Source organism: Pleurodeles waltl, chromosome 9, assembly GCF_031143425.1.
Source record: "Pleurodeles waltl isolate 20211129_DDA chromosome 9, aPleWal1.hap1.20221129, whole genome shotgun sequence".
Taxonomy (NCBI): Eukaryota; Metazoa; Chordata; class Amphibia; order Caudata; family Salamandridae; genus Pleurodeles; species Pleurodeles waltl.
Window position 1 is genome coordinate 814,693,635 of NC_090448.1, and position 24,822 is coordinate 814,718,456.

The 24,822-nt window shown below is 44.6% G+C and overlaps 1 protein-coding gene across 6 annotated transcripts in view; it reads right to left on the reverse strand.

The window, feature by feature from the left end:
* DPF1 (double PHD fingers 1) overlaps positions 1-24,822 on the reverse strand; it is a 467,038-nt gene that overhangs the window by 194,273 nt on the left and 247,943 nt on the right. For all 6 annotated transcript variants that reach the window (XM_069208087.1, XM_069208083.1, XM_069208085.1 and 3 more), the window contains exons 5-6: positions 22,231-22,320; positions 13,668-13,746 (exon numbers count right to left, since the gene is read on the reverse strand). In XM_069208087.1, the coding sequence (XP_069064188.1) occupies positions 13,668-13,746; positions 22,231-22,320 (169 nt within the window). The remainder of the gene's footprint in view (positions 1-13,667; positions 13,747-22,230; positions 22,321-24,822) is intronic.

The following is a 24,822-nucleotide window of genomic DNA, read 5'->3' on the forward strand; positions in this document are numbered from 1 at the left end:
CCACTGCACTCTTTTCTGCACCACTGCACTCAAATCTACTCTACAGCACTCCACTGTAGGGCACTTCACTCTACTTTCAAATCATCTCCTCCATGCCACTGCAGTCTACGCAACTCAACTCTATGCTATGCCAGTCTAATCTATCCTGCACCACTGCAATGTACCCTGCGCCACTCTAATCTGCTCTGTACCGCTCTATGCTACTGCACTCTACATCACTATGCTCCACTCTGCAACAATCCACCCTTCACCACTATACTGTACTCTGCAGCAATCTACTCTATGCCACGGCACTTTATGCAATTCTATTCTACTCTGCACCACTGTACTCTACGCCACTCTTCTCTACTCTGCATCACTCTACATCCCTGCACTCTACACCAATGCATTCTATGCCACTCTACTCAACAGCACTGCCCTTTATCACACTCTACTCTGCAAATCTGCAACACTGCACTCTGCCACTGAACTATAGTCCTCTCTACTCTGCACCACAGCACTCTACTCTGCACCGCTCAACTATATGCCACTCTACTGCACTCTACACCAATGTACTATATGCCACTACACTCTATGTCACTCTACTCTGCATCACTGCACTCCACCACTACACTCTACACCAGTCTACTCTACCTTGCACCACTCCACTCTACCATGCAACGGATCACTCTATGACACAGCATTCTGAACCACTGCAATCTACAGGGAGTGCAGAATTATTAGGCAAGTTGTATTTTTGAGGATTAATTTTATTATTGAACAACAACCATGTTCTCAATGAACCCAAAAAACTCATTAATATCAAAGCTGAATATTTTTGGAAGTAGTTTTTTTGTTTGTTTTTAGTTTTAGCTATGTTAGGGGGATATCTGTGTGTGCAGGTGACTATTACTGTGCATAATTATTAGGCAACTCAACAAAAAAAAATATATACCCAGTTCAATTATTTATTATTACCAGTGAAACCAATATAACATCTCAACATTCACAAATATACATTTCTGACATTCAAAAACAAAACAAAAACAAATCAGTGACCAATATAGCCACATTTCTTTGCAAGGACACTCAAAAGCCTGCCATCCATGGATTCTGTCAGTGTTTTGATCTGTTCACCATCAACATTGCGTGCAGCAGCAACCACAGCCTCCCAGACACTGTTCAGAGAGGTGTACTGTTTTCCCTCCTTGTAAATCTCACATTTGATGATGGACCACAGGTTCTCAATGGGGTTCAGATCAGGTGAACAAGGAGGCCATGTCATTAGATTTCCTTCTTTTATACCCTTTCTTGCCAGCCACGCTGTGGAGTACTTGGACGCGTGTGATGGAGCATTGTCCTGCATGAAAATCATGTTTTTCTTGAAGGATGCAGACTTCTTCCTGTACCACTGCTTGAAGAAGGTGTCTTCCAGGAACTGGCAGTAGGACTGGGAGTTGAGCTTGACTCCATCCTCAACCCGAAAAGGCCCCACAAGCTCATCTTTGATGATACCAGCCCAAACCAGTACTCCACCTCCACCTTGCTGGCGTCTGAGTCGGACTGGAGCTCTCTGCCCTTTACCAATCCAGCCACGGGCCCATCCATCTGGCCCATCAAGACTCACTCTCATTTCATCAGTCCATAAAACCTTAGAAAAATCAGTCTTGAGATATTTCTTGGCCCAGTCTTGACGTTTCAGCTTGTGTGTCTTGTTCAGTGGTGGTCGTCTTTCAGCCTTTCTTACCTTGGCCATGTCTCTGAGTATTGCACACCTTGTGCTTTTGGGCACTCCAGTGATGTTGCAGCTCTGAAATATGGCCAAACTGGTGGCAAGTGGCATCGTGGCAGCTGCACGCTTGACTTTTCTCAGTTCATGGGCAGTTATTTTGCGCCTTGGTTTTTCCACACGCTTCTTGCGACCCTGTTGACTATTTTGAATGAAACGCTTGATTGTTCGATGATCACGCTTCAGAAGCTTTGCAATTTTAAGAGTGCTGCATCCCTCTGCAAGATATCTCACTATTTTTGACTTTTCTGAGCCTGTCAAGTCCTTCTTTTGACCCATTTTGCCAAAGGAAAGGAAGTTGCCTAATAATTATGCACACCTGATATAGGGTGTTGATGTCATTAGACCACACCCCTTCTCATTACAGAGATGCACATCACCTAATATGCTTAATTGGTAGTAGGCTTTCGAGCCTATACAGCTTGGAGTAAGACAACATGCATAAAGAGGATGATGTGGTTAAAATACTCATTTGCCTAATAATTCTGCACTCCCTGTATGCTGTGCCACTCCACTCTGCTCCCCTCTACTCTTCACCACTCTACACTACTGCACTGTACGCTAAACCAGTGCAGTATTCGCCAATGCACTCTACACCACTTTACTCAAAACCAATGCACTCTATACCACTACACTCTACACCAATCTACTTTGCATCACTGTACTCTATGCCATTTCACTCTAGATCACCCAACTCCACTCTATGACACTTCACTCTGACATTACACTCCATACTAGACTCTGACACTCAATTCCATTAAACTTTAACACTTTCTCCACTCTGTAACTCCCTACACAACTCCTTATACGCCACTCCATTCCACTTTACTCCACTCTATGCCACTCCACACCACTCTATGCCACTTCAATCTACAATACTCTACTCAACGCCACTGCACAACCCTCTATGCCAATCCACTATACAACAATGTACTATGCTCAACAACACTCTACCTAACTTTCTCTGTGTCAGTTCACGTTACTTTACTTCACTCTACTCCAGTTCACTCTTATTTATGCCTTTCCACTCTACGACACTCTGCCACTTCACTCTATGACACTCTCTTACACTGTGACACTACTCCATTCTACTACTACTTTATGGCATTGGCGTTTGATTAGAGATTCAGATCTCCATTGATTGCCTTCTCGCTCATATGACACGTGGGTCAGATTTATCTTTGCCGTTTTGGTTACAAGCACTCTGTAACCCTTTTAACTCAAGCTTAACGGAGGCTTACGATGATACTGATACTTGTCTAGGGGATTGAAATATCATTGGCCAAAGTACCTTGACTTGAATTTGTGATATTGTACATAAGTTGGCATAAGCATAGGTACTATGAGCTAATGACTTCTTGATTCACTATTTGAGTCATTCATGTAAAAGTCGGTGTATAAAAGCTTGTAAATCATTATTGTGGATGCTAACCTTGTAGGAAAGTAGCCTCTTTCTAGCTTGGTTACCCCCCACATTTGGCCTGTTTGCCAGTGTGTTTGAGTGTGTCTACTGGGATCCTGCTAATCAGGACCCCAGTAGTCATGCTCTCTCCCTTATATTATGGTTGTTGCATACTGGTAATCCAGTATTTCACATAAAATTGGCATACTGATGCCCCCTTAAAAGACCCTAGTATATGGTACGTAGGTACCCAGGGCATTGGGGTTCCAGGAGATCCCTATGGGCTGCAGCATTTCTTTTGCCACCCATAGGGAGCCCATGCAAAGGCTTCTGCAGGACTGCCATTGCAGCCTGCGTGAAAAGGTGTATGCACCCTTTCACTGCCAGTTACACTGCACCAGGTCACTTATAAGTCACCCCTATAGCAGTCCCTCCAGCCCTAAGGGCAGGGTGCAAAGTACCTGTGTGTGAGTGCACCCCTGCCCCAGCAGAGGTGCCCCGCGACCCCCAGGACCATTTTCCCCGACTTCATGAGTGCGGGGATGCCATTTTACATGTGTACTGGAAATAGGTCACTACCTATTCCCAGCTACATAATGGTACCTCCGAACATAGGTATGTTTGGTATCAAACATGTTGGAATCATACCCCAAGGCTTTTTTAAGAATTGGTTGTATGATTGCATGCACTCTGGGGGCTCCTTAGAGGACCCCCAGTATTGCCATTCCAGCCTTCTGAGGTTTTCCAGGCAGCCCCAGCTGCTGTCACCTCTCAGACAGGTTTCTGCCCTCCTGTTGCTTGAGAAGCTCAAGCCCAGGAAGGCAGAACAAAGGATTTCCTTTGGGAGAGGGGAGTTACACTTTCTCCCTTTGGAAATAGGTGTTACAGGCTTGGGAGGGGTAGCGTCCTTCCCCAGGCCACTGGAAAGGCTTTGAAGGGCACATTTGGTGCCCTCCTTGCATAATCCAGTCTACACCGGTTCAGGTACCCCAAGTCCTTGCTCTGGCATGAAACTGGACAATGGAAAGAGGAGTGACCACTCCCCTGTCCATCACCACCCCAGGTGTGGTGCTCAGAGCTCCTCCAGAGGGTCACTGGGTTTTCACATCTTGGATTCCAAGTTGGCAGCGAACTCTGGGAGCATCTGAGTGGCCAGTGCCAGCAGGTGGTATCAGAGCCGTCCCCTGATAGGTGCTTACATGTTTAGCTGACCAATCCCCCTTTCGGGGCTATTTAGGGTCTCTCCTTTGGGAGGTTCTTCAGATTCAGATTGCAAGACTCCAGCAGGAATCCTTTGCATCCTTTACTTCACCTTCTCACCGAAGAAACTGCATCTCCAGGAACTCCACAAACTGCAACAACGAAGCAAAGACGACTTCTACAACATTGTATCTTCATCTCTTGCCAGCAAATGCAACTGTTTCCCGGTCGTGCATCCTCAGAAGACAGCATGTCTTCAGCCTGCACCAGAAGAATGAATGAATCTCCCTTGGAGTGAAGGAGTCACTCTCCTGCTTCAGCAGGCACCTCTCTGCAACGACGACCATCTGCGTGGGTCCCCTCTCCTGAAGAGTTGCATGGATCCTGCATCACGGGTGGTGGACTGAAGTGGTCCTGATGGTCCTGATGTCCTACTGTCCAACTTTGGTGGAGGTAAGAGCTTGCCTTCCCACGCAAGACAGTACCCCTGTGCACCATATGTTTTTCAGTTGCCAAGGCTTGTTGGCATCCTTCTATGAAATTCTTTGTCCACAATGTAGCTCCAGCCCTCAGCACTCCTTCCTGCGATGCACAGCTTCCTGAGTGGTTCTCTGGCGGCATGGAATCCTTTGTTTTTGTGCTGCATGGGCCTCCTTTTGCAACTCCTTTGCCCTGTGCTGGGGGGGACTCCTGTGTGCGCTGGCTGGTCTTCTGTGGGCTCTCTGAGTTGCTGAGAGCCCCCTCTGACTCCTCCTCCTGGGTAGAGTCCACCAGGTCCCTCCTGGTCCCGGGCAGTGCCATTTTCCGCTAACCGTGAGCTTTGCGTGTGCCAAGGCTTGTTGGCGGAATCCAGCAATGCAAACCAGACTGCAATCATCCATCCGGTGTGGGATATAATCTGCACCTACCAGGAACCCGCATTCATCTTCTTGGGTGCAGTACTGACTGTTGTTCTTCGCCAGTGGTTCTTCTTTTGCACCTTGATTCTGGTTTGCAGGGGCTACTGTCCTCCCTGGACTCTTTTGTTCTTCTTGGACTTAGTCCCATTCTTCCACAGGTATTTAGGTCCAGGAATCCACCCTTTGTGTCTTGAAGTATCTTCTGGTTCTTGCATTATCTTCTTTCTCGTGTTCTTGTGTGTTCTAGGAAAGTTATTGTGATTTACTCTTGCTTTCCTGGGCTCTGAGGTGGGTTCTGTTACTTACCTTTGGTGTTTTCTAATAATCCCAGTGCCCCTCTATACTCCACACTTGCTTAGGTGGGAAACCGACATTCGCATTCCACTTTCTTAGTATATGGTTTGTGTGTCCCCTAGGCCCATTTCTAACCATTGTGATTTTCTCTAATTGCACTGTTTTCTAACTGTTTTTATTGCTATTGCTGCATACTAGTGTATATAATTGGTGTATTACTTACCTCCTAAGGGAGTATAATCTCTATGGTATTTTTGGTATTTGTGTCACTAAAATAAAGTATCTTTATTTTTGTAACACTGAGTATTTTGTTTCATGTGTGTGAGTACTGTGTGACTACAGTGGTATTGCGTGAGCTTTGCAGGTCTCCTAGCTAAGCCTTGGCTACAGCTACCCCTAGAGAGCCTGGCTTATAGACACTCCCTACATTTCACTAAGGGATAACTGGGCGTGGTATAAGGTGTAAGTACCAGAGGTACCCACTACAAACCAGGCCAGCCTCCTCCAAACCACTGTACTATGTAGGTTACTTTTTACATTTTTCTTGTAATTGGTGACATTGGGTCATCCAGATAACTTGTGTAATGCCGGAATACCAGTCTTTCTCGATTTCCCCTGTTGATGGTTTCCCACTACATTTGATCTTTTATATTTTGATTGAATAAATGCATGAAACACTCCATTTGCCTACTACTTTAAAATCATTGTTTATGGGAGTGGTGTTGCATTTTATTCAAGGGACCCCTGTTCCTTTAAAGTTAGTTTACTGCTCCATTCTAGGACACTCTACTTACTCCATGACACTACACCACACCAGTCGATGACACATCATTCACCTTTATGCCATTAACTTTGAGCCATGCTGAATAGTAGTCTCACTAGTGTACAGCATGGCTAAAACACATTGGCAAAGGCAATAGAACTTGCATAGGCGAGACCTATTGGCTTTGCCAAAGCTTGTTTATAAGGTATGAACTTCAAGGTGACTTGCAATATCCTATATCCTTATGTACGCAGGGGGTATTTTACCCCATATACATAGTCACACCACCAGCTTTCCCACAAACCACTTAAAACCTTAGTGCATAGCTTCTGTCATTCCAAGCTATTAAAGTAGAGCAAAGAAAGAAAAGCAACATTCAATTTTTTGCATTAAACAGCTGCATTAATTATGCTCAGTGACACGATCTGCCTTTTACCTTGGCTGCTAGCTGTGGCAGAAGGCATTGTAATGTCAGAACTCGACTGTAATAACCCCATCCTAGTCATTTTCTGATGTATTTTCTTTATAATCAGTGAATGCCTTTTCTTTATACGCAGTGACTTGGTGCATCACAAACAGCCTTTTCTAAATAAATGAGTGACTGCAATTTATACAGAGATTAGAGAATCCATGTTATATAGCCTGTAACTCCAAGAGCTTCTTCAGTTGAAATGCTTCTAGTTATAACGGATGTGGAGCTGAGCATCCCAAGATCACACACAGGAGTAGAAGTGTTATTAGAACTATGGTTTCCGAGCACAGTTTACAACTGTTGTACCTAATCGCTTTTGATATCTCCAGTGCGGTTCCAACTCGCATGAGGCAAAGGGCATGATGGGTATGGGGCACAAAGGGTATGTTCTTACTTTTTACCCTCCTACCTTTATTTGCTTGGTGCATGAAGATACAAGGTTAATCAACATGTTATTTTCACATTTGAGCTAATTACTTTGTGAATGTAAATAACAATAAAAGATACTTTCAGACAGTGAAAACATGCCTTCCTTTCTCCCTATGTCACTTCCAATATATATGATTGTGTATATTTATCGGAGCCTGCAGTTCGTAAACAACGAGCGATTTGTATAGGGTTGATTGAAAGTCCCCAAGGCTGTCCCTGTCCCCCCCAGAAATGTATTGGCTCCTACGCCCCTGGTAGCAGCTTCGGCATGGAGCAGAACCCTGCAGGGACGACCACTGCGGCGGCTCAGGCAGCGATTGAAACTGAGGGGTGCGCCAGCTGAGGACCGGCGGAGGTTGAAATGAGCTGCCATTGCTGTGCGGGAGGAGCCCCAAGAGGGAGCACGGCTCTTGTCGGATCTCAGCGGGCCGCCCCCGTTTTGAGCTGGTGGGGAGCCCATGCTGCGGACCCAGAACTAGAGAGCTGGGGAATGAGGCCTGCGGCCTTGACTTATTGCTGTGATACCTGGGCGTGCTAGGCAGGACCTGGGGGATCCGGCCACTCGCTGTGTTGGGCCCCTGAAGGAGACCTGGGCGCTAAGGAGGCAACCACGGAGATGATCTTGGCAATGTTGGAAGGAGTGAGGGGCACTGCGTTATAAAATGTGAAGAGGTGAGGTGAGCTGCCATTTCTCTAAAAAGGGGCCCTGGGGCGACGTACACTTAGTGAACTATTCGCCCCCTACACACGGGGGCAAGAGACAGGGAAGTGGACCCGGGTCTGTGGAGATGTGGCCTGTGGCCTAGATGTTTGGCCACCTTGTTGAGGTGCACATGGAAGACTAATCTGCCTCAGGGCCCCCTGCACCTGGACATTGAGGGGTACCCCGGACAGGGCTGCACTGAAGCGGCCTAGTGGCTGGGTGCCATACTCAGAGAGGCCTGAATACCACCTATTTCACACAACGTGAGCTCCCCCATTACTAGAAACAAAGTGGCGGAGACGCCAAGAGCTGACATCTGAAGGGGAGTGGTGAGGCCTAGCTGTGCTCCGTGTGGGCTTCCTCTTCCATAGAGCCGGGAGCAGGCGCACCACTTATAGACATTAAGGTGTATGCTGGTTTGGGAGGAGTACAGATGCCAATGACTCATCTCAATTGACTAATTATGTATCTGAACGGGCAATGTGCTCTCACTCTTGTCATAATGCTCTCATAATACCTGGGATCTGCTCACAACTGCCCTCACATCAGCAACATCTCAACAGGCTATTCTGACCTCCACCATAGACTACTGGGTGTTGATGTTGAACTGTGAACCAGCTGCACATGGTTATTCTGGCTACTTAGGGTCTTGGAGCACTCAAGAGAACACCTGAGGACATAATCATGAACACGGGTGCAGTGCGCCTCCTGAGTCCTACTTTGGTTGGTGGGCCCCTGCTGCATTGGTGGTCTCTCCCCTCGCATCACTGATCTCCTAAGTACCTAACCCGAACAACAGCATTGGGGGTGAAACATCATACCTGGCTTATGCATTATTGCTACCTAAGAACCATGGGGAAGGCCACCCAAAAGAGGGTTGCGGTTGCTGGGGGACCAACACTGGGGGAATCCACTGCACTCCCGGATGAGAGTGCTGCCCCTTTCAGCCAAGGGCCCCGGGGAGCTCCACTCTCCATGATATCCTTCCAGCCATCAGTGCCTCTAGGGAGATCCTGGAAACGAAAATTAACACCCTGGTAGTTGACATGGTGATCTTGAGAGACAATAACACACAAAGGCCAAGAAATCAACATATAAATCCCAAAGATGATCTCACCAACTAGAGAATCAGCATATTAGTTTAGAAACAACTGCCCTCACCCACTAATAGTGGCATGCTACATCACAGGGCTATGCTGACACATTCACACGCTAGCCACGTAAGGAATGGAGCAATAGGGAGGGGGAACAAATAACATGACTGACAAACGGGGACCACATACATATAGAGAACCTCACTCAATAATTAAAACTATCTCACATAAAATCCATATTCAATATTTATTCCAGGATTCAAGGATAGGATTAAAAAGGTATAAAGAGATGGTGGTGGTGTGGGGATATAGGCGGTCATTCTGACCCTGGCGGTAGACTACCGCCAGGCCCAACGACCGCGGATGCACCGCCAACAGGCTGGCGGTGAATCCTAGGGCATTCTGACCGCGGCGGTACAGCCGCGGTCAGAAACGGAAAACCGGCGGTGTCCCGCCGGTTTTCCGCTGCCCTGAGGAATCCTCCATGGTGGCGCTGCAGGCAGCGCCGCCATGGGGATTCCGACCCCCTTACCGCCAGCCTGGTTCTGGCGGTTTTGACCGCCAGAACCTGGCTGGCGGTAACGGGTGTGGTGGGGCCCCTGGGGGCCCCTGCAGTGCCCATCCCAATAGCATGGGCACTGCAGGGGCCCCCTAACAGGGCCCCACTAGGATTTTCAGTGTCTGCATAGCAGACAAAGAAAATCGCGACGGGTGCAACTGCACCCGTCGCACCCTTCCCACTCCGCCGGCTCCATTCGGAGCCGGCATCCTCGTGGGAAGGGGTTTCCCGCTGGGCTGGCGGTCGCCCGCCAGCCCAGCGGGAAACTCAGAATTACCGCAGCGGTCTTCTGACCGCGTAGCGGTATTCTGCCGGCGGAACTTTGGCGGGCGGCCTCCGCCGCCCGCCAAAGTTAGAATCACCCCCATAGTCTCCACCAATTACACATGCAGTTAGATACTTTCCTCTGTAACCCAGATGTTCATGGGTTGGTACCTGGGATAGAATATCTAGTCAGAACCATATTCGACCACATCCTCTTTCAATTGGGCTGGGAACACCTGTGGCCTTGTATTCCTACCTTGTGACTGAAGACGGCGTCTTTAGAAGATCTGGTCTTTCAAGACGCTGTTTGGGAATGCATACAGCAATATTTTGAGGTTAACACTGGCACTGCATCCTCCCTACAAGTAGAGTGGGACGCTTTCAAAACAGTGATCTGAGAAAAATGTATATCGGAAGCTGAGGGCGTTAGGCGAATGCGGATAGCCGGAGTTATAACTGCAAAAGAAGACCTAAGGGTTGTGGAGACATGTAGGCCAGGCCACCCGGACCTACAACAAACGCTGCTTGACACCAAGGAGCTTCTGGCGGGGCAGGTTGAGAGGCTCAGGTATTATGACTACATGGAATACATGGTCAGGGCCCATGGAGAGCAGGATCGAACTGGCATGCTTTTGGCTTGGCTGGCCAATCCTGCCAGGCGGGGCTTTCTCATAGTCTAGCTTGAGATGAAACAGAGGACCAGACTAGATATACTGCCAGATGTCAACCAACACTACAGGGAATACTATGCTGGTCTATATGCGAGCCCCTCTGAACACACCGGGGAGGCCATCTCTAAATTTCTGGCCCTCTTAGCTCTCCCGGCTCTTTCCCCTGAGGAAGCTGAGGGACTAGAGGGAGATTTTACACCACATGAGTTTAGGAGGGCCCTAAAGGGAACGGCCGGAAGAAAACACACGGAACAGACGGATTCCCTCTTTAGTTCTACAACAAATATGGGGACATACTGACTCCTAAATTGGTGGATCTGTATATGCCGGCTAAGGACGCTGCCCACCTCCCACCCTCCACCCGTGAGGCAACAATACTGCCATTACCAAAGCATTGAATGCATGCACATGATTGCACAGCATGTAGGCCTTTGTTGATGTTAAACATCGATTACAAGATCCTTAGCAGGATTCTAGCAACCAGACTATTCCCCTATATGATGAAAATAGTACACCCCGATCAGCAGGGTTAATCCCTAGTCGTAATACGGCAATTACCTCAGGAGGCATTTGCCCCTATTTAAGGCAGATACTTATGACAGGGAGGAGGCAGCAATCTTTACTCTAGACATAGAGAAAGCCTTTGATAGCTTGGAGTGGGACTTTCTGTATGCAGTGTTGGCCAGTTGTGCCATATCAGGAGACCAATACCAGGGCTTAATAGTGGAGGGAAAGCAACAATGTATTGCCTTTTATGCAGATGACTTCCTGATCTCCATCCGAGACACAATCACAGATCTTATGGGAGCCAGACGACTGCTAAAGGCGTTCAGGTCACAATTGGGACTAAAAGTTTACTGGTGGAAGTCAAAGCTGTTCCAGATGCTAGCAAATCGTGCTCCACCGATAGCCTAACGCTACTAGAATGGGAGCCCCAATGCCTGCAGTATCTAGGCGTTAAGATATTTCATGACTCGGCCGACTTACTAGATGGGATGTTGGGGGAGCAGTCCATGCACTTAAAGCTTCTACTGACTTCTGGACATTGCTTCCCCTATTTGTAGTAGGGCGTATTGCCCTTCTTAAAATGGTAGACTCCCCCGGCTCTTGTGTTTTTTTGTGACTTTACTAGTATGGATCCCTCAGCCTTATTCCAAGAACTAGATTTGCTCATGGTGGCCTTCCTGTGGGGTGCGGGATGTAGGCAAGTTGCACTGATGGCACTACAGGACTCTGTGAGTTTAGCAGTCCCTGAATTTGAGGCCTATTACTTTGAGGCACAGCTTCAGGTGCTCACTCAGTGACTCGTGCATAGGTCGACCCCTGGGTGCGAGATAGGACAACTTAGCCCTGAACTCCCACAACTATTCTGGGTGCTCTTGGAGACTGGTGAGCCCCCTTCTGGGGACACTACTTGAATTCCACATACTGAGATGCTGTTGGAACAGATGTTTACAGAAAACTTGTGCGCAGGTCCTGTACTCACCAGACATGCCCTTGGAAATGCTGCACATGTTGCCATATCGGAGGGAATTGTGGGGCTTGGATGACTGGGTGATCACAGGGCAGGCGTGACATGATTGGGAGAGTTCATAGCAGTGGAACTTCTCCCCTTTGAGGATTTTTGCTCAGATTTGGACTTACCCCAGAGGCACTTCCTGCTCCGTAGAGCAATGACAGCAACAATTACACATTACACAGAAAGAGGTCCCCCCGTCCCCTGAGCACTGCCTGTTAAGCTGGCCCCGCATACAGCTAACATCAAGGTCATTAGTAGGTTCCAGGACTCGGCCTTTATCCTGGGAAAGAAGGAAATTATGAGGAACTGGAAGGCTGCTAAAGGACCTCGGGTCACGATCAGGTGTAGGGAACTTGGGAGGTGAGCGAGTTACGAGAACAAAGTCCTGCTTAGAGAGGCTAGACAAGGGTGAGGCTCATTGGATGTGGCCAGGGCCTGGGAGGCGCTGGTTGATTGTTTGAAAGATCCAGACCCGTGTCCCAGGCAGCATCCCCCAGTCGCTTGCGGGTTTCTATCCCCTAATAGGAACCGATGCTAGGACTAGGGTCCTGATAGCTGATTGATACCCTACTCGGAGGGCTTCCTGGCATGTCCTGTCACCAACCCCCTTCCTGTACTTCTCTACACCAAACAGTTTTCACTGGGAAACCTAGGCTTGTTATATCGCTGGGAGAGAGCAACCTTGGGGGGTGGGAGTGTTAGAGTGGCAGGAGGTTAGTGAACACCGACCAGGACTAACTAAGTGCTTTTGGTGAACGAAAGTCACCCGTCTACTACACCAAAGAACAAAGAAAAATGTCTAGAAAAGGAAACGTCTGGCAGCTGGTAAGCAATCTTAAAACTCAGAAGATGGGGAATGATGGGGTAGAACCCCATTTGCGGTCCAAAAAAGAGCTGAAGATGTTGCAAGGCAGCCATATTATTGGCACTTGAGATGCTTGCTAACCTACATACAGCACCCAGGGCAGTGAGAAATCTACTGATTGATCCAGAGAACTGTCACAATAAAGTCTCCATCAACCTGCAAGACATAACAAATAGCACCCTGCTGCAGGCGGGTGCAACTGAAGTGGGCTGACATGGTTTTTGGGGATATCAGTATCTGGCATAGATACCATTTGGTGTGGCCACAATAGTTGGAGCCAGTTGGCCAGGGCATGACCTGGCTGCCCTAGCACCAAAATTCTTGCAAGTTACGGGCACTAGGCTGCAGACTTTGTGGCTCGATACCACCTTACATATATCAGTGACAGAAATAGACCCAGGGTGGAGATATGAGGGGAGGCAAGATAATTCAAGGCCCCTACCCTCAGTACCTGTATCTTTTACAAATTCTTTTAGGTGGCCTAGTTCCTGCATTGAGCATACAGGGGACTCTAAAGTATATTTTATTATTTATTATTTAATTAAGCATGTATGTTTTAAATTCAAATCCTGATCTGTAATTGTGTAAAGCTAGTGTTAAGACATTCAAACCCTTTTTAAGTTGACAGTACTGATAAGTTGCAAAGTTTAACAATCCTCATCTCCAATGCATTTCCTATCTTTTAGGCAGCGACTCTTCAATTTACTTCAGGTAGGGAAAAAAGCAGGGAATCAAAAAGGGATCATTTTAATCCAGAATACATACTGTCACAGACATATGGTTTGTCTCGATCCTCCAGTGACGTTGGATCTTGCCTCTTCTTCATGCCCCCTATCCCACAAGCCTGCAGTGTGGAAAGAAGAAAGGGACACAGTTCAGAAGGGGTGAAATGCCACTGCTGTTGGCAAAATTTGGTTAAAAGACTGTCGAGGGTGTGTCTGGACATAATAATTTTATTCTAGCTTAAACTCCCTCAAAGACATCTAGTCATATCACTCTTTCAATCAAACTCCATCCAAAGTGTGTCACTGTTCCAAATAGGGCCCACTATCAATCTGTAATACAATTATGAGTAAAACACCCGAAAATCCTCTTATAATGCCACACAATCTCTGGAAAGCTACCTTCATGGACATTCTGGCATATTTAGTCCTTGCATTTCCTGGATTTGTACTGACCGGGAACTGCCTGAATGGAAAAGGGTACTCCAAAAGAACGCTGTCACTTTGAAACTCTTAAGTTGCATCATCATAACTTCAACACACAAAACCACAAACAAAACCACAGAAAAACAAAACCAAAGCTTCAACCCCAACCTGTGTGTCATAAACTACCCACAGCCAATTTCCTACATATTTTTTTCCAAAATGCAAGGATGAAGCACGACAAATGCTTTGAGAGGATACATTTCCTACATATTTTTTTCCAAAATGCAAGGATGAAGCACAACAAATACTTTGAGAGGATAGATGACTGGGTGCTAAAGGGGGAGCGAGCTAGGAGTAGTGTGTAAGAGAGGTTGAGACAAGGCTCAAATCAATTTGGTCTCCAATGGAGAGACATAAATTAAGTACGCTCTCTAATTGCCAATTTATGCATCTATTTTAGAGAGAATGTGCCACTGGACTATCTGTAACGGCCCTGCGACTGAGAGATATTGGGTTCAACAATCAACTAATGATTTGATGTTGTGGCTTGCTTATATTGTTGTGCTACAGATGTTTGCTCAAAAATAGAATGTGGACTTGTGGAACCTTAGGAAGAATGAGGTAACTGATTGTTTTCCAAGTGACACACATAGATGAAAATGGCCAGGGCATGTACTGAGAGCCTCAGAGTTGCATGTAGATCAGGGGTCTCCAACCTTTTCTGTAGTGAGAGCTACTTCTGGTCTGTGAAAATTGTGAGCTACCAAAAGCTAAATAACTTACGTGTTATTACCAGATGGACGAATGCCAAGCTTCCTTGACTTTGAGCCTAATGTCCATAACGCCAGATACTATGGTCCAAACAAAATACTTTGACTAAGGGCACTATGTCAGGGCTGCCATGTGTCAGTGAGAGCGTTGTCTTTGTCATGTATGCTCGTGTGCATATGAATTTAATATATGTGTGTTGTATATACTTGTGGCACAGGACATACCTTTTTGCCATATATGGCACCATTACATATATAACACAAAAATACAACCATTTTTTTAAATAGGAGAAATTTTAAGTGAAAAAATCTTCATACTGTAGAACATTTTTCTGAACTTTAAATGTATCCCATTTAAACACTGGCTGAATTTTCAGTTATAAATATGGCACAATGTTCTAATGGCCATTGGGAGCGAGACACCTGCTGTTTGTAAATGCACACTGTGAACACAAATTTAGGAAATTAAAATGAAAGTTAATTATAAGATAACTTTTCATTTTTATTTTCCCTGATTTAAAAGCATTGAGAAACATTATTTTGTTCTCACTTGGAATACTGAGTTGACAAGGATTTTATTTAAGAGTTAACTACATTAGTGCTTCAATTCTTCACCTCTGTGACCTGGGTCATAAATCTGACTCCAGAACTGCTCCTTATCAGGCCTTGCTATCGGCAGACTGATCATAATAATGTAAAATAAACACAGCCTTCCCTTCACTTTAAAAAGGAAAATGTGATCCTGTGCTTCTTTAGAAACGAACTACAGGCTATGAGCTACTCTGAAGAGGTCTGGGAGCTACTGGTAGCTCACAACCGACTGGTTGGCGACACCCGATGTAGACACTAGTGAACCTACTGAGAAGTCACTGAGGAGGTGAAGGCGCTGCGTTTTTTAAAGTTCTCTAAGGCAGTGTTCCCCAACCCCCGAGCCGCGGACCGGTGCCGGTCCATGGATCAGTCGGCACCGAGCCGCCCCACTGTGGCGGGCGGTAAATGTTTGATAATTTTTCCGTGGCCCGCTTGTCACACAATGGGACAAGCGGGCCACGGAAAAATTATCAAACATTTACCGGTCCGCGGCGATAAAAAGGTTGGACAACACTGCTCTAAGGTGTCACCCTGTATTTCTGAGGGAAAGCTCACACTAACTCAGGGGATTGGCAAAAATGTAGTACTGGCCAGGCCTACATGTCATATGGGCCTGGTCACTATTTCTTTTGTTACTTTTCTTTCTGTTACAGAAACAAACTCCTACAAAAGGGTTTTGAATTCTGTGCACAGAATAATATTAGTTCTGAGGAGCTAGGAGTGTTTGTGGCCATTTCTTTTTAATGTCAGTACTCCCTTCAATTCTGTAAAGCTGTTAGTCCTTCGGCAGGAAGGTCTCTGACAAAGGATTTTTCAAGAGCTGAGCCTTCTCTGTTAGAAACTGAGCTCTGTTTCCAAATGATTCCGCGGAAATCAGCGTGGACAACTGACGGGATAGTTCCCAATTTTGCCCTATTACCCCCTGCGCCACTTTAAATGATCTCCTTAGACTTGGTGCCAGTCCGCCACCCAGTTAAACTGAAACATTTTTCCTACAGTTGCATAGATTTTGTTACCCCTGAGGACGTGTTTCAGTTCATGAGACGGCAGTGATTCTAAAGCACATAATGAAAGACCGTTTCTGGGTCCTACCTTTCCTAACAACAATGTCTTGGTATATGGAGACACCCTGGAGCAGCAATATTTGAAATTTGGGGACGCGCTTCAGATTTTGCATGACAGGTTTAACTACTTAGCTAGACATGTGGAAACTCAACGTATCAAATATTGTGATGTGGAACCCAAGATCATGTGAGGAGTGAAACCCAAGAAGGATCGGTTGAGATTATTTTGAGAGTACCAGTACCCGACATCAGAGGTCCATCAGTCTCCTCTGCATCGATGCAGACCATTATGCTCATTTTAGAACTTTACCGATAAGAATGCGAAGACGAGGGAATTAAAGAGGTACTGCTTTGAAATGAAAGAGGGTGTCAAAAGCATTCAGGGAGGAAGGCCATGGATACTGGAGAACCATTGATAGGCTGGTTCATAATGGGTGCCAAGATGAAAGTGACCATCAATGCCATAAGGCAAGCTCTGACTGCAGGTTGCAAATCTAGGCTTCTGGTTTCAGAAGTTTATGGGCCTAGGGCAAGGAAGTGTATAAAGAACAACAGGATCCGTTTTCATGTATATAGGTCAATAACAAGCAAGGAGTAATGCTGGTTATAAAGGGAATAGGATACAGTTTGTGGATGGAGTGGAGTTTGCGCCTGCTGGGTAGCCCAGAAAAGCTGAAGCAGGTGAAAGCAAGAACAACCTTTGATTTTGGGGGGTGTAAGGAAGAACCACGCGAACTGATGGGTAGTTCCAATGGAAAGATTATGGACTGACTCAGATGGTGAGGGGGATTCGGATTCTGAAGAAGGCACTAGGGATTATGAAAAACAAGCAGGGGTTGCAAAGTGAGTATAGGTGGCCAGGAATGGACACAACAAGAGGCACATCTAAAGGCATGAGCACGATCATACATTTCTAATATGGAACTCTTTTGTTGTGCAAAAGTCTTTTAAAAAATACAAGCAATGTATCAGATTTTCAAGTAAGGCACTGACTTTTTATGTGTAGATAGACAACACTGTTTAATATATAACGTTTATTCTGAGGGGCACAGTAGGGTGAAAGCACAGGCTCCTTGCAGTCACACTAGTTACTCCTCAGCAGCAATAGAGATGCCACCTGAATACACCAGAGTGTACAGCTAAACCAAAACCTGTGCTCAAGGATAGTCCTGTCGAACCTTGGTTTGTGAGGAAAAGAGGCATTAAGTTACACCCCTGAGAGTGCGACAATAGTTGTGGAACCCGTGGGGGCCGCTTGTCACAGTGTGACAGCAAGGGACACACCGATGTTCCACAGCCCTGGCAGGAAAGGGAGACAGATGTGAGAGGTAGGACTTTGTGCCTCAATTGAGAAACTGGCAAGACAAATTTACACAAAGCAGGTTGAGGCCTCAACAGGAGGTGAGAAAGAGTGTGGTTGTGGCACTATACAAAATCCTGTCCAAGCTGGATACACTGGAAGAGACAACTATGGTGTTTAAGTCCAGTATGGATCATGTGGAGAACAAGATACATGGAATGAAGGCATCAATGATGAGATTGGACTCCAGGTTAACAGAGAAGAACAGATAAGACATTATGAGGAACTGGGAATACAGATAGACTTAAAGAATAGAGTGACTAGAGTAGTTTAGTGTTTACCAGTAGGGTTGAAACTTTGGGGGGGGTACTATGGTGCATAGCCCCTATATTGGTATTGAGGTTCCCTGCAGTCCTTGCAGGTGATTAAATCATTTTTAGGAGAACATCTTGTTGTCCCAATCAGGAAGGTGGTGCCATGGTTAATGACACACCAAGCAGCAAACCAGTGTTTCTAACTCCCGAGAAACATGTGGCAGGGGTATGATCACTGTAGTCCTGCATGACCCGGACCTTCTTGACTCAATCCTGAGACAGGCGGCACATATGAAGCAAGATCTGCAAATGGAAGTAAGGCAAATCCTCATTCTCCTGGATCTGAGCTCTGCAACACAGCCTCAGAGGAAAGAAATAGAACAGATGTGCTAAGAAATGATGGGCATGGGCTCTTGGCATAATTGTGGTTTAATCCACATATCAAAATTTTTAAAGATGGTAAGTCTTATGTCTTTCACTAAGTTGGAGCAGTGAAATAAATTTCTGGAGGAATTGAAGAAACACTCTTGCGCAATTATTGTTGAATGAAGATCCACGACTGAAACGCAATTGTACGTGTATGTCCTGGCTTGAAAATGTTCTAGATTATGTGGGTAGACTTGGGATGATTAAAGCTGTTTCTTAGATAGTTTCTTCTTGTTATGTGGTATTCCTCCATGTGTTGTCTCATGTCTTTCCCCAATTTCACTAAATCCTTTCCCCTTGTCTCGCCTACCTTTTCTTCCTGCCTTCTCATTATGCTATATTTTCCCTTCCTTATTCGTTTATGGAGATAAATGTATCTTATATTAAGGCACATCCCATGTTAAGTATCTGTATGGTGCTTTTCATTGGAAGTGGCTCAGTGACAGGATAGTGTGATTGTGATTGTGATTATGATTTTGTGACTGAAGCAGTGGTCCAAAACCACAAATGCTGATTTTCTTTAGACTTTTATGTTTCCATATTTTCTTCTAATTGCTGAGCACATTTTTTAGCAGCAAAGCACTCCAAAGTACCATTTTCGTTAATATACATAAATGAAATAGTTGATCATCAATTCTTTATATACTGATAACTTTTTATCAGTTATGGCATGTCAAATATTATCAGAAAAATATATTTAAGTACTTGTGTTTGAGACCTCGGGTGATGAAGGACCCGAACCTGCCAAAATACATTTCAGCCACTCTGAAAAAGAATCAAAGCGCTCAAGAGTATTTTTAGACTCCATACAGTATCAAGTTATGGAATAAGTTCCTAGAGTTTTGATGTGAAGCTCATTAACTTGCTTTTTTAAGAAAACATGGTACAGGAGCAAACAGAGAATGAAGATTTTTTTGAGTCACTGAGCAATATATTGTACTCATGGACATCCGCCGGCACTGGAAAGAAAGGATGAATAACTGTCATTTGCTGTTATTTTTAATGGGAACATCAGTAACCATCTGTTACACACTGCAATCAGGATGTGCAGCCATGTTAGCGTTTCCAAGTCCATATCACACGAGATGATTAATTAGATGTGTGATATTAGGTTGATACTTGTTTCTTTACCTCTAATTCTTCGACTGTGGAAAAGAGATTGTAATATTCATGATTTTAGGGATGGGAATACATTTTAGAGACCAATATTTGGGAAAGGCTGCACTTCAGCTATCTGCTAACTTGTAATAGATCTTCCACTTGATAATCGTACTGAAACTTCCTCTCGTGGACATTCCCCCAGTTATGACATCCTTGATGTTTGGATGCAGATCCTTACTCACAAAGTCGTTGTTTGATTCAAAGTATGGAGGAATATTCTCTTGACTGATGTTATTTTGGCATGGTAGACAAGGGATGTGCTAAATCGCTTTATGTAGAATCACATGCAAAAATAGTTCAACCCATTTAGTCACTGTGTAGTTCCCAGTTTCCACTAACTTTATCTACTTCGTTTATATACGCTAATGTTATATTGTTACTTTCTCCTTTGGCAGAGGAGAAGGACTGAATTAATTCTAGGGATTCATTGCCGACTGCCTTTTCACTACCCAATATCACAATTTGAATTCAACACTTTTATGTATTTGATGGTAATTCCTTTGCTTTTCTTTGCATCTAACTTGCAACCTGCGTTTGTTAAGAAAATGACTAAAACAAAAGTGGTGAATGCTCACCTAAAAACAGGCAATTCAAACAACAGAATCTACAGCTTCATTATTGGCCCTCCACGGAAAGACCAATTGCTCCTGAGTAATAATGATGTTACTGTAATTGTTCCTATGTAAAAGACAACAAACCTAAAAAGTAAGAGGATTTTCAGAGAAAGCATAATCCCCTGTACAGAAATAGACAAGGGGAAGGAAGAGACTCATGCTCGTCTTGAGTGCTTGTAAGAATTTCCTGACAACTGCCAGAGCATCCGGATAGTCTGAAGAAAGGCCAGTATATGTGTGCCAATCCTCGAGAACCATACATCAGTTTGGGGATTGTACTAAGGGATTGAGGATTTGCCCCCATCCCCATCTCTTGAGGTCCTGTCTCAAAATGAGATGTTGGCATAACCAGTGTTAGAAGTAGGTTGATCTTTGTAATGCTGATTTTATGTTGTAGAACTGAGCAGGCAGGTATTCCCCTTTCAGTTGGGGCATTTTATAGTTTGTGATAGTTAAAACCACTTACTGCAGGAGACTGAGTTTCTGTGATTGTTGTAAGTTCTTTAGAGATATGTGCAGATATCAGCCATTGAGCTAATATAGGAGTTGGGTGTGTTTTCCTGCCCTCTGTGATGACCCGAAGAAATGCTGAGACCTGAGCAATGGCTGCTCTTCCTCCTAGTTTCCACTTAACTTCGGTTCACTGGTGGCAGCTACCCTGCTGGCGCAAATGATGTGCTATAATTGTGCCATGTGGAAGGAAGACTATTGGGTGTATTATGATCATTCGATGTACAGTCCCTGTGAATGCTACATTGTATCATAATGTATCCCTGCAACCAATGACCAGCCATTTGGCATTACTTGTGGCTCACAGAAGTTGTGGGGTGTCAATAAGCATTGTTTGGCAACCAGATACGCTGCTGCTACTGTGTGACTGGAGCTGTCTCTGTATCCCATGGAGAATTAAGTTGTGGCCTAGGCCTTTTGAACAGCCAAAGGTGCTTACTAGAAGGAAATTGATGATGGCCATTATGAAATTCTCTGTTCCCTTTGTGAGACACCAGCCAATGCAAAGGTAAGTTCAGACCAGTTAGGGTTGGTTCATCTAAAATAGCTAAGTCTTCATGCGACTCCTCCTGAGCCCTTCCCTACCGTTCCCCTCTGAAGTGGTAACATTTAGATAAAGATATCTCCCACCACAGGGCTGCAGCCTTGGTTTTTCCGTGGTCAATGGGTAGCACGGATCCCAAATTCTGATCTAGCACAGCAATGTACTGTTAAGATTTTGACACTGACACAGCTTACAATAGAATTTTGGAGCTGCAACAATGGTCTTCATCTTCAGTTGACCCTCACTGGTAGTAAAAAAAAATATTTTGGACATTCTAGAAATCTGCTCCAGTACTGCACATGTGCCTGTGCTTGAAGGGCTATGGGCTTAATGCATAGAACTTAAAAGTATGTGTCACATAAGTCACCTGATCACAACCAATTGTGTGATCAAATGTCACGCATATCTCTGGCAAAAATAGTATTTTGAACATCTGGTGTAGGGAAACCGATTCAGATCATATAAATCCATAAGGCACAGTTCCAATTGGTTAGTTATAGGGTAGAAGTGTGTCACAGATGGATGATATCACCAATGAAAGTCAATTGCACCCAGATTAGGCACTAACCAAAATACCGGTGTCATTTACAGACAATATTACCTCACACTTGGGCCACAGCTCCTTCATAGGATTTTGTGACACAGAAAAAATTCTTCATGGTTGTCAAGTCCATATTTAGGACACAGCACAGTGAAGGAACAGGCTAACCCATAAATTACTTGACCTCCAAGTTCAAATATTTTAGTTTCTCCAGCAATGCAAAGATTTACCTTTTCATAATAAGAGTTACAAATCTGGTAACTTGATACGGAGCAAATAAAATGTTTTTTGTATTTGCAGAACATGAAGACCATGCTCTGTTCTCCATATTCCTTCCATACCTACCTTTCCTTTTGCCCTGTTTTTGCGTTTAGGGGTATCGTCTTCCATATCTTCCATTTCTAGGTCATGCGGAAGTTCTCCTATTGGTGGTTTCTGAAAGATAAAGACAAATACTTGGCAAATGTAGCACCATTTTATTTGCAATACTCTATTTCTTTTTTCTTGTATCTACTAGTATTATCTTCTGATCCCTTCTATACTCCTACCCCTTCCATACCAGGCCAAGGTATTCCATAATGGTGGGCACGGATCTGTTTGTTGGAAGCTCTGGCTACTGTTTATCATTAAGGATTCAATTTCAGCTCAAAGAGGAAGTCACTATTTATGTATTTAAGGGTACTCTGTGTTTTTAAACAAATTAGTATATTAGACAATGTATGAACTATTTTTCTATGTACAGTCTTGGGAAGGAAATGTCCACTGAAGAGTGTATGGGTGTGTCCCCCTTCCCTGAATGCCCAACAGTATACTACTGGTATTCTGACTTTTAGTTTGGGGCCTAGGCCTGGACCTAACTATGTCTTGTCCTGTACTTGTCTTTTGCCCTAGACACGTTGACCAACAATGCATTCCAGGCCCCACCCACTGGATCACAGGGGAGCCATCAGAACTGTTCATAAAAAGTGAGAAACAGACAATCATTAACCCGCAGCACAAAAAGTGGGTAAGGCTTGAGATCAATCATGAACTGTGTGCAGGGAAAACCGGGATTGTACCGGAGCCTGATTTTTCCTCACTCCCGTAAGGAGGGGGGTGGTCAGGGTAGGCCACCAGAAAGAGGTCACCTGGAGGGACTAGCAAAAGAAATCAGTTGATTCTGCACCATGAGCGATGCAACGTTGTATAATGAGTTGAACTGTGCAGTACTTAGTACTGCTGAAAAACTAAAAGTAAATTATCTTCCTTACTAAATACGCTCTGGCTGGACACGGACGTTCTTTGGCCTGTTGACTGAATGTTGAGTTTTGAAAGAGGTCTGACATACAGCTCTAGTTTTTGGTTCTGTTCACTAATTATCAAGATATCACATTAACATAGCACAAAAACGGAAACATTTGAGTCTCATTTAAGTTATTTGATTTTTTTACCCATAAAGCTCCCAGTCATCAACTACTACCCAGAGTCCAGTTCTCACACGTATCCACTAGCACTCGCTTATACCAATTCTTGTAATACATTTTTTTGGCACAAAGCCGTGTACTTGGTGGACATTTTTCTATCACGACAGTTCAGTGGACATTTTTCTATCACGACAGTTCAGCAAACCTTTCTAAGGCCCTGATTCCTAAAAAGAGAGAATGTTATCATACCTGCAGAATCAGTATTTCATGCACGGATCAGAATTACAAGTGTTGCAATAAATAACATACATTTGTAATTTTCCCCTGACAGATATTGATATAAAATAGCGATGAAAATGTGTGAGAAAAATATGACATAGTACAGAATTAGTAAATGCTGGCACCTGATGTGAGTCGCAGTTTTTCCTGCAGATACTTGGAGTAGGAGGTACTTATTGTGTCCGGTATACACCCCGGTTACCGGTGTTTACAGAGTTTGGTAAACACCATCCTATTTTCACAGACTCGTATTAGGGCCTAGGAAGGCTACTAAGACACACTTAGAAGAGTAACACGTAAAATCATTAGGTCCTTCCAGGCAAGTCAAGTCAAATGAGAAAAAAGTGTATTATGATCCTTTAATCCACCAGGTGTGACATGTCCTTATATCAAGCTGATGACAACGTGACATATACGTTCCCTGGATGGATGCCTGATCCTCGGTATGTGACTTGCACACCGTACATGAAAGCCCAGCATACCGCACATGTTCCTCTTTTGGAGAGCTGCCTTTGGGGTAACATCAGCTGGAGACTGTCAGCTGAGTATGATTTTTTCTTGTAAATTCCTGCATCTTTAATTACTTGGTGGGATTCAGATAACTATTTAATTCATAAGAATATCCCATATGATAGATGTTAGACCAATAATCATGCCCCCAAACACATAACTATTTTGCCAGGTAGCATGTCACATCAGGTGCCTGTACGTTCAAATATATACATATCACATGAAGAATATTGACTAGCACAATATCCTCAAGTTAAATATACTGAAGTATAGATTAAATATTCCCAACTACGACTCTACAAGCTTTAGAGATATATATCTATGAACACTGAAATAGGGATTTTAAAGGTACATAAATGTGGAGTAAAGCATAGTAAATCTAGACTTACCTATATTCATACCATCACATTATTGTCATAGTCGATATTCTGGATGTGATATTTTTGTTGGAAGATATTTGAAACCCTATTTTCTGATCGTACACCCAATCAGGAATTTACTGTGTAAGTTATCATGCCCCTTCACATCCTACAGCTACTGTGCTAGCAATGGGGCCTGCTAAGACAGTGTGCCAGTAATCGTGTTACAAGAAGACACTTACTGCACCAGTAATTACAGCGAACCACCATCAAATGCAGGCAGACTGCTAGACACATTGGGGGGGAGGGGTTAAAGTTTCAAACCACACTGTGTGGGAGAAACAAGGAAACAGCAACATTAGCTTGGCTTGGTGGGCCTTCTCTGT